Source organism: Oculina patagonica, chromosome 2 (genome assembly GCF_052425735.1).
Source record: "Oculina patagonica isolate OP01 chromosome 2, crgOcupat, whole genome shotgun sequence".
NCBI lineage: Eukaryota > Metazoa > Cnidaria > Anthozoa > Scleractinia > Oculinidae > Oculina > Oculina patagonica.
In genome coordinates this window covers 38,177,390-38,188,558 of record NC_135759.1, presented here as the reverse complement: position 1 = coordinate 38,188,558, position 11,169 = coordinate 38,177,390, and the positions used below count along the sequence as shown (strand labels likewise).

At 35.0% G+C, this 11,169-nt stretch overlaps 2 protein-coding genes across 3 annotated transcripts in view; both read left to right on the top strand.

Annotated features, from left to right (window-relative positions):
• Positions 1-11,169, top strand: part of LOC144644613 (uncharacterized) — a 64,984-nt gene that overhangs the window by 40,379 nt on the left and 13,436 nt on the right. The gene's annotated exons all lie outside the window — the stretch shown is intronic.
• LOC144644614 (uncharacterized) lies at positions 7,841-9,592 on the top strand. The gene is made up of 3 exons (XM_078504140.1): positions 7,841-8,427; positions 8,795-9,047; positions 9,162-9,592. Exons 1-3 carry the CDS (start codon positions 8,147-8,149, stop codon positions 9,450-9,452), a joined length of 825 nt encoding a protein of 274 aa, XP_078360266.1. The 5' UTR covers positions 7,841-8,146; the 3' UTR covers positions 9,453-9,592.

Sequence of the window (11,169 nt, the reverse complement as noted above, 5' to 3'; positions counted from 1 at the left end):
AGGGCCTATTCATCTCAAACATTACTACTACGCATTGATATAGCAACGCCTTGTAGAGCGGCTCATAACTTTCTACGCAATATCCTTTGGGTTCGTCACGCATTCCTTGGGGAAAAGATTGCGTGACAAGTCGCGAAGACAGCATGAAAGAACAATTTAAATGGTTTAAATTGTCGCGTGAATGAAGTAGGTGCCCAATTACAGATATTCAATTTGTGCTAGTTGTTCCCCTGATTTGGATACCTGTAATTGGAAAGACACATGAATGCGCTCCAACTATGCCACAAATAAGAGCACAGAGAACCAATCACAAAGAGAATTTTTATAATTCGCACGATTATAATTTATAATACGGTTGGTGTTTATAGCTGATATAACGCGCGTTCTGATTGCCTATTTGTAAGGCGGGATTATTTAACATGCAAAAAAGTAAGAAATTATTCGAAACTGTTGCGTTTCTTATCAAAACTGCAACAGCCGCAAAAAATTTAGTAACGATTAATTATCTGAGATTTACCCTGATGAGCTTAAATTTTAAAAGAAGTTAAAAGGAAAAACAAGTTGTGGCGTTATTTACGCGAGTGTTCAAGCTGATGTCAGATATTGTAAACGCAAAAACATCACATTTATTTTACTTTGTTATCGTACTCTACGCGTCCATAGATTTCTATTCATGATGCACCACAGTTTGCTTAGAGTATTTCAAATTTCGAAACCCCTTTGCTAACTGCGCGCGCAAGACCAACGTACAGCGCGCGCGCGTAACATGACGTAATAATAGAAAGGTGACAAAACAATGTAAATTAACGACGCGGCAATTGAAAAATGTTACAGCAGTAGTAACTTTATGCTGTGCTTAGTTCAACACAAAACGCCTATAAAACGGAGCGCTTTCACCAAAAAATCACAACAGAGCTGAAAGAAAAAATGGATTACAGGAATCTTTCACGAAAAGGAATATATAAAAAGCCAGTCTTATACAGAAAGGTAAGAGAATACAGCCCGAAATTAAAGTTAACGGCCCATAACAAGAAAACAATAACACGCGATGAGTTGTTACCAAGGGATTAAGAGTTGCAGAGTGTATGTTTCAGACATCAATCAAGAAAAAAACGTTTTTAAGTTGCGATGTGTATACACCTAATTGCAGTAACGTTGTCATAGCAAAAAGAAAAAAGAAAAAGGTAAATAGTAATTAATTAGCGTAGTTTCATAACTGGTAGCATTTACAGAAATTTCACGAGTTTCTATCTGCACACTTCGAGTCCCTTTTTATGTTGTAACAAGATAAATTGATTTACTCGTATTTTGACGCATTTTGAGGCCTTTTGTACGAATAAAATTCATGCATGTGCTTAATTAATTCCTATTTGACTTTTTCCTTTTTCCCTTTTTCTATGACAACCTTATTGCAATTAGGTGTATGTCTGATGTCAATCAAGAAGGAAAAAGCTTAAAAGTTGCAATGTGTATATGTCTTATGTCACTCGAAAAGGAAAAAGTTTAAAGGTTGCGGTGTGTATATGTCTGATGTCAATCAAGAAAAAAATGCTTTAAAGTTGCACTGAGTATATGTCTGATGTCAAACAGAAAAGAAAAAGTTTCAAAGTTGCGGTTTGTATATGTCTGATGTCAATCAAGACAAAAAAGCTTTAAAGTTGCGGTGTGTATATCTCTGATGTCAATCAAGAAAAAGAAGGTATAAAGTTGCAGTGAGTATATGTCTGATGTCAAACAAGAAAAAAACCCTTTGAAGTTGCGGTTTGTATATGTCTGATGTCAATCAAGAAGAAAAAAGTTAAAAAGTTGCGGTGTCTTTATGTCTGATGTCAATCAAGAACGAAAAAGTTTAAAAGTTGCGGTGTGTATGTCTGATGTCAATCAAGAAGGAAAAAGTTTTAAAATTCCAGTGTGTATATGTCTGATGTAAATCAAGAAAAAAAAGCTTTAAAGTTGCGCTGTGTATATGTCTGATGTCAATCAGGAACGAAAAAGTTTCAAAGTTGCGGTGTGTATATGTCTGATGTCAACCAAGAAGGAAAAAGTTTAAAAATTGCGGTGAGTATATGTCTGATGTCATTCAAGAAGAAAAAAGTTTAAAAGTTGCGGTGTGTATATGTCTGATGTCAATCAAGAAGGAAAAAGTTCAAAAGTTGCGGTGTGTATATGTCTGATGTCAATCAAGATGGAGAAAGTTTAAAAGTTGCGGTGTGTATATGTCTGATGCCAATCAAGAAGGAAAAAGTTTTAAAGTTGCGGTGAGTATATGTCTGATATTAATCAAGAAGGAAAAAGTTTAAAAGTTGCGGTGTGTATATGTCTGATGTCCATCAAGATGGAAAAAGTTTAAAAGTTGCGGTGTCTATATGTCAGATATCAAACAAGAATAAAAAAGTTTAAAAGTTGGGGTGTGTATATGTCTGATGCCAATCAAGAAGGAAAAGTTTTAAAGTTGCGGTGTGTATATGTCTGATGTCTATCAAGAAGGAAAAAGTTTTAAAGTTGCGGTGTGTATATGTCTGATGTCAATCAAGATGGAAAAAGTTTTAAAGTTGCGGTGAGTATATGTCTGATGTCCATCAAGAAGAAAAAAGTTTTAAAGTTGCGGTGAGTATATGTCTGATGTCAATCAAGAAGGAAAAAGTTTTAAAGTTGCGGTGAGTATATGTCTAATGTCAATCAAGATGGAAAAAGTTTTAAAGTTGCGGTGTGTATATGTCTGATGTCAATCAAGAAGGAAAAAGTGTTAAAGTTGCGGTGTATATATGTCTGATGTCTATCAAGAAGGAAAAAGTTTTAAAGTTGCGGTGTGTATATGTCTGATGTCAATCAAGAAGGAAAAAGTTTTAAAGTTGCGGTGTGTATATGTCTGATGTCTATCAAGAAGGAAAAAGTTTAAAAGTTGGGGTGAGTATATGTCTGATATCAATCAAGAAGGAAAAAGTTTAAAGTAGAGGTGTGTATATGTCTGATGCCAATCAAGAAGGAAAAAGTTTAAAAGTTGCGGTGAGTATATGTCTGATATCAATCAAGAAGGAAAAAGTTTAAAGTTGCGGTGTGTATATGTCTGATGCCAATCAAGAAAGAAAAAGTTTAAAAGTTGCGGTGAGTATATGTCTGATGTCAATCAAGAAGGAAAAAGTTTAAAAGTTGCTGTGTGTATATGTCACATGCCAATCTGCAGACAGGAAAAAGTTTAAAAGTTGCGGTGTGTATACGTCTGATGTCAATCAGGAATGAAAAAGTTTAAAAGTTGCGGTGTCTATATGTCTAATTTCAATCAAGAAGGAAAAATTTTAAAAGTTGCGGTGTGTATATGTCTGATGTCAATCAACAAAAAAAAGCTTTAAAGTTGCGCTGTGTATATGTCTGATGTCAATCAGGAACGAAAAAGTTTCAAAGTTGCGGTGTGTATATGTCTGATGTAAACCAAGAAGGAAAAAGTTTAAAAATTGCGGTGTGTATATGTCTGATGTCATTCAAGAAGAAAAAAGTTTAAAAGTTGCGGTGTGTATATGTCTGATGTCAATCAAGAAGGAAAAAGTTCAAAAGTTGCGGTGTGTATATGTCTAATGTCAATCAAGATGGAGAAAGTTTAAAAGTTGCGGTGTGTATATGTCTGATGCCAATCAAGAAGGAAAAAGTTTAAAAGTTGCGGTGAGTATATGTCTGATATCAATCAAGAGGGAAAAAGTTTAAAGTTGCGGTGTGTATATGTCTGATGTCCATCAAGATGGAAAAAGTTTAAAAGTTGCGGTGTGTATATGTCAGATATCAAACAAGAATAAAAACGTTTAAAAGTTGGGGTGTGTATATGTCTGATGCCAATCAAGAAGGAAAAGTTTTAAAGTTGCGGTGTGTATATGTCTGATGTCTATCAAGAAGGAAAAAGTTTTAAAGTTGCGGTGTGTATATGTCTGATGTCAATCAAGATGGAAAAAGTTTTAAAGTTGCGGTGAGTATATGTCTGATGTCCATCAAGAAGGAAAAAGTTTTAAAGTTGCGGTGTGTATATGTCTGATGTCAATCAAGAAGGAAAAAGTTTTAAAGTTGCGGTGAGTATATGTCTGATGTCAATCAAGATGGAAAAAGTTTTAAAGTTGCGGTGTGTATATGTCTGATGTCAATCAAGAAGGGAAAAGTTTTAAAGTTGCGGTGTATATATGTCTGATGTCTATCAAGAAGGAAAAAGTTTTAAAGTTGCGGTGTGTATATGTCTGATGTCAATCAAGATGGAAAAAGTTTTAAAGTTGCGGTGTGTATATGTCTGATGTCAATCAGGAAGGAAAAAGTTTTAAATTTGCGGTGTATATATGTCTGATGTCTATCAAGAAGGAAAAAGTTTGAAGTAGCGGTGTGCATATGTCTGATATCAATCAAGAAGGAAAAAGTTTAAAAGTTGCGGTGAGTATATGTCTGATATCAATCAAGAAGGAAAAAGTTTAAAGTTGCGGTGTGTATATGTCTGATGCCAATCAAGAAGAAAAAAGTTTAAAAGTTGCGGTGTGTATATGTCTGATATCAATCAAGAAAGAAAAAGTTTCAATTTGTGGTGTGTATATGTCTGATATCAATCAAGAAGGAAAAAGTTTAAAAGTTGGGGTGAGTATATGTCTGATATCAATCAAGAAGGAAAAAGTTTAAAGTTGCGGTGTGTATATGTCTGATGCCAATCAAGAAGGAAAAAGTTTTAAAGTTGCGGTGAGTATATGTCTGATGTCAATCAAGAAGGAAAAAGTTTAAAAGTTGCTGTGTATATATGTCTGATGTCTATCAAGAAGGAAAAAGTTTTAAAGTTGCGGTGTGTATATGTCTGATGTCTATCAAGAAGGAAAAAGTTTAAAGTAGCGGTGTGCATATGTCTGATATCAATCAAGAAGGAAAAAGTTTAAAAGTTGGGGTGAGTATATGTCTGATATCAATCAAGAAGGAAAAAGTTTAAAAGTTGCGGTGAGTATATGTCTGATATCAATCAAGAAGGAAAAAGTTTAAAGTTGCGGTGTGTATATGTCTGATATCAATCAAGAAGGAAAAAGTTTAAAAGTTGGGGTGAGTATATGTCTGATATCAATCAAGAAGGAAAAAGTTTAAAAGTTGCGGTGAGTATATGTCTGATATCAATCAAGAAGGAAAAAGTTTAAAGTTGCGGTGTGTATATGTCTGATGTCAATCAAGATGGAAAAAGTTTTAAAGTTGCGGTGAGTATATGTCTGATGTCCATCAAGAAGAAAAAAGTTTTAAAGTTGCGGTGTGTATATGTCTGATGTCAATCAAGAAGGAAAAAGTTTAAAAGTTGCGGTGTGTATATGTCTGATGTCAATCAAGAAGGAAAAAGTTTAAAAGTTGCGGTGTGTATACGTCTGATGTCAATCAAGAAGGAAAAAGTTTAAAAGTTGCGGTGTGTATATGTCTGATGTCAATCAAGAAGGAAAAAGTTTAAAAGTTGCGGTGTGTATATGTCTGATGTCAATCAAGAAGGAAAAAGTTTTAAAGTTGCGGTGTGTATATGTCTGATGTCAATCAAGAAGGAAAAAGTTTTAAAGTTGCGGTGTGTATATGTCTGATGTCAATCAAGAAGGAAAAAGTTTTAAAGTTGCGGTGTGTATATGTCTGATGTCAATCAAGAAGGAAAAAGTTTTAAAGTTACGGTGTGTATATGTCTGATGCCAATCAAGAAGGAAAAAGTTTTAAAGTAGCGGTGTGTATATGTCAGATGTCAATCAAGAAGGAAAATGTGTTTAAGTTGCTTTGTTGATATGTCAGATGTCAATCTAGAAAGAAAATATTTAAAGTTGCGTTGTGATGGTGTCTGATGTCAATCAAATAGGATAAAGGTTTAAAGTTGTGGTGTGTGTATGTCAGATTTCAATCAAGAAGGAAAAAGTTTTAAAGTTGCGATGCTTATATGTCTGGTGTCAATCAAGAAGGAGAATGTTTTTAAGTTGCGGTGTCTATATGTCTGCTGTCAATCAACAAAGGAAAAGCTTTTAAGTTGCACTGTCTATTTGTTTGATGTCAATCAAGAAGGGGAAAGACTATGTTACTTTTAGTGTTCGTATTGATTTTTTAGGGCGAAATATTCCAAGTATGGTATTCTTTACTGTATATAATTAAAAAAATCGACCACATTTTTTATGGTCCACACTCTTATAGACCATAGACCATGACATAAAATGTTTAAAACTCAAGTGAAACCACGAGCCGTTAGGCAAGTGATTTCACTGCAAAGTATTTTCACTGCAAAATGTTTGATATACTACATAAAGTTGTAAGTTAAAACCGATACATACCGGTATTTTTCTCCCTTGCGAATCAACCTTTTGGTTTCTAATTTTTCGGTTTTTCATTTTGATATTTTTCTCCCTTACGAGTCCAGCTTTGGATTTCTGATTTATGTTTACAGCACTTTTCTCATTTTTCTTTTAATTTACGACCAATATAAGTGTTTATTTGTGTTTTTGATCACGCTGCATCGATAAATCTTTGATTAACGTTACTTTTTATTTTGGGTAACGTATTTTCGTGCACAGCATAAAAAGCTGGTGTAAAGCTCAAGTAAAGTTGGCGTAAATTTGGAATTTATTCAGCTATTTGCTGACTTTACATTTTTTATAGCTGATTTTTATGCCAGCTTTACATTCAAGTATAAAGGTAGCTAAAGAGACTCCTTTACACTACCTTAGATCACATTTACACACGGTAGCGTAAAGGTCGGTTTAACCACCCTTAACAACACTTACAGTCAAACCGGATGTTCTTTTGACGGGAACTTTGCAATGTTGCGGCGCAATGTTCCAATATTGATTGACAGTTTGCTCGTCGCAACTTGCAACTTTCAATTCAAATTTACCTGAGCAAGTTGCCAAGTTCCGGTTTTCATTTTCCCGTATGAAACATAATAATTCCACCTATGTCTCAAAGAAGGATGAAATAGTTGTCCTATGGTCGACTGCTTATCAACAGACTGCGATAAATTAGCGATAGGCTTAGTTGAAATCGCCAAACTTGGAATTGCGCTTAAAAATTCAAATTTGCTCCGCAAGTTACGGCTTACGTTTGTAATTTTGAAGCGTAATTCCTAACTTAGCAATGTAAACTAAGCCTGTCGTTTATTTCTTGCATTCTTTTGATGAACAGTCGAATAAGGGGCAATTATTTTCTGTTTCTTTGAAACAAAGGTAGTACAACCTCGTTTTATATGGCAAAATGAAAACCGGAACTTGGCAAATTGTTCGAGCAAATTTGAATTGAAAGTTGCAAGTTGTGACGAGCAAACTGTCAATCAATATTGGAACATTGCGCCGCAACATTGCAAAGTTCCCATCAAAAGAACATCCGGTTTGACTGTAATTGATGGTGTAAAGTTGGATAACCAACTTTACACCTGATTTATATTAACCACCTTTAATTTCACGTACATCCCAATTTTCATGCTGTTGTGGACGCACAGTCAGATAATATTGTTCTCATTAATCTTATATAAAAGCTGATAGAATTGAAGCAAGTTTGCAAACTTTCACTCAAGCTGTTTTCACTCAGTTCATTGTTCTTTTCCTGCACCAGACAAAAAAATACTAGCAGGAGAACTATTTACATTTTTAAGGTTTTATTAAAGACGCATTTATTTAAGCCAAGGCTTTTTTTAAATTTTGAGTCTAATTTTTGAATCTTGTCACTATTAGTTTGCTTATATCATAGTTTTACTCAATTTTTCGGATTTTGTGTTAAATTAGCTTATTTAGTATCAATAGTTACAATAGATCTTTTGTGCATTCTTTATGTGATTTTATTTTAATTTAAACGTATTGTAATGAAGCCTGCTTCATATGGCAGTACATTTTGTTTTTGAGGAAAGAGAGACAGTTGGATTGAATTCCAACTGTATTCATTTTCTGCACGTAAATCTGCAGTAAATTTTAGGCTTTTTTATAAGTCGTTGTATCTGGGATAAGTTAGTAGCCGAGTTTGTTATTCACGTGAGCAATCTGATGAGTCTTTACAAACGTTCTGTTTGACCTCTTCTTTTCTGTTTCCCCATTTTTGTAAACGTTGTGATATGCAGACAAGAGTTTGCTTGTAATATCATTACATTGCAAAGTAGAAAATTCACAAAATATACTGGGTATCGGGATTTTTATTATTTCAGATGGTCGAAAAGGCACTTCTAAGATTTGGAGAGGAGAATTTTAGGGACAAATATTATGCATCCCTTCATGATGAACCTGACAGGATAACACCTTTGGCACTAGCAGTCAAAAAACATCGTTCAGTATTCACGCGACCTTTCGCAAAATCGAAATTGGTAATCCTTGAAGGGTTGGTTATATTCATGGAAAGCAAAGGAAAAGAAGAATTTTGTGAGGCACTTAATGCAATGATCACAGAAGAAGAGTTGGTAATGCAAGGCAAACTTTCCCTAGGAGCAAGGTATGCATTTAAATTATAACTTAAAGTTTTGAGTCATCTTCACGCTTCTTCATTTATTTGCTTTATTCAAGTCACCATTCCACTTATTATATTTGTACTTTTAAACATTCATGTCGCATTGGCTTTCACAACTTATGTGAATCTCACCTGGGTGTTGGAAGCGCTGAAGGCACTGACCTCTCACAGTGCCTGTGCGACTCTCCACCCAGGAGTGGGTGTGGGTACCGGCCAACTGGGGGCAACCTGACAGAATGCTGAGGAGAGAAGGGGGAGGGGAAGGGAGGGAAGGGGAGGGGAGGGGAGGGGAGGGGAGGTGAACTGCGATTATCTCGGTTCATGCCCAACTCTGTTTTATTTTCTCGACCAGTTCTAAGGAGCTTGGTGTGGAGGTCTCACAACAAATGGAAGTAACAGTCAAGACACATGAAGACTTTCGAGACGTTCAGCTTGGAAAATTGTACCAGAGTTACATTACAGATCCGGATATTCGCGGCTTGTTGGCTGAGAAAGCATCCCTGGATGACAAAAAAATGGAACCCTATGAAGACGATGACCTGTATCTTATTACTTCTGTGATATACAGCGACAAGCTTGAGGTGACAGGAGATAAAATGGATGAGGTAACTTTATTTATCTATTTATTTATTTATTTATTTATTTATTTATTTATTTATGAGTGACACAGGGAATGTGACATATTGAAACAGGAATTTTTTTATTCCCTTAATTTGCAGAATGAACTTGCCGCAGCACTTGCGCCTTCACCGAAGTCTGCCGAGGTTTTGAGTTCACTGGTGAACGCTCGTTATAAGGGGACGAGTATTCCTCCAGGGGTGGCGGCGAGAAACATACGAGGACCACTGCTATTCAAGTGCTGCCATGCTACTTACAACAAAGAAACCCGACGACTTGAAATTCCTAAAGGAGAATATATCGGCAAAACTGTAAACAAGACCCAAAGAGCCACAGACCCCGCACCCAAAGAGGAAGATTGGCCAGGATCATTGTGTTGCGTTCTTTGCTAAGACACTTATTGTTTACGGTGCCTCTCTCAACTGAAACTAGGAGTATAAATAACACCGTATCTATAAGAAGTGTCGGAAGTGTAGCAACAGGTTTCAAGGCCGAAACAGTTACTATATATTTTATTCCTTTATAAATCAACAGTGGAGAGGAATCTCCATTATCTTTTGCATTCTGCTAATCACTCAATCCATCATATTAACATATAATTTTTTTATCAAACACTTTGAATACCAGTTGGTAGAAGGGATTAATTGAAAAACATTTCCATCCGTGACTAGCCCGTTCATTCTTATAATTATTCAAGTCTTCCAAGACCAATTTTGTTTTTTATGCCAGTTGCGAATATATTATAGAATAGAAATGGCACTGACAAGGCTAGTTTTGAAGGGATATTCATTGTTGAATGTTTTATTACTCAACAGATTTATCTGATGAAAAGCATCTCGTATTTCTTGTATTTTTATTCGTAATATTTCATAGTTTATCCATAGTTTTAATATTCGTATTGTTCTGTGTATTTTTATATTTTATTGTAAATAATTATTGAGGGCCACTGGTTTGTTAGTGTTTTTATGCTATTTTAGTGCTACCCTCGTTAAATAAAGACTTTACTTACTTACTTACTTACCTCGAGATGGATTTGTATAGCCCTGAGTAAACGAAATGTGGTTAATAACAAAGCCAAACTGAAAAACTGATTTGGACAATGTTTCAACGGGGGAATTCCCATTTTAAAGAAGCGGGGATGCAATTCGAAAAAAAAACCATTAATTACACCAATCTGGGCATTGCTTAGACGTTATTTGACCGCTAAAAGACACTATCTTAAAACAAACAGAAAAGTAGCTTGGAAGATAGTGACTTCATGTTGTCGTCAATTTCATCTATGAAATTGAAGCAGTATAATTATTTTTGTTTTTAATTTTTTTCGCATGGTATCCCGTCGTGAACACCCTAATTGATAGCAAAATCTGGAATTTACACATCTAAAAAGACACTACGAGCATCCCCTGCCCTTTAACATGAGAGTTTCCATTCGGCTTCGAAAAATTGTTTTTCTCTGCATGTGATTTAATGAGTTTGAGATGAACAATACTAGCATTTTGTTAATTGCCATCTATAGACCCTATGCAAAATTGGTTGTCATTCATTTCTTAGCTTTTGTTTGGTCAAGTTTCTGAAAATGTTGATAGTGACACTTGAAAATAAATGGAATAATATGCTAAACTGAGGTTTCAGTGTTTTTGGTTTAAAGTATGCAAATTTGTGACTTGTTCAATTTGGGAAAAGCCGCCCTGGCCTGCCTAGCCTCGTTTTCATGTTTTTGGCCATATAAATGCCCCTGTAACTTCCCGTTAGACAAAACTATAGCCTTGAAACTTCATTCATTGATTTACTTTGACTTGATCTTTAAGTTAAAGTGATTTAATTTTGTTGACAAATGATTCTTCTGGGAGCCGAATGTTAACGGCAGCCATATTTGCATTGGGTCTATGTTGCTCTTAAAGTATCTGGATGGTGGACTTAATTTTTATATAGATATAGAAACTCGCAGAAATTATTATTATCAAATTAAGCTACTTCAACTTCAAGTTTTAAAGTAATGACCTCATTAAAAGAAGTAACTTCTGGAATACATAGCATTCGGTGCATACTAAAAAAATTGTATTTGTAGCTGGACCTCTGTGTTGCCAATCCATCTCTAATAGTAATACT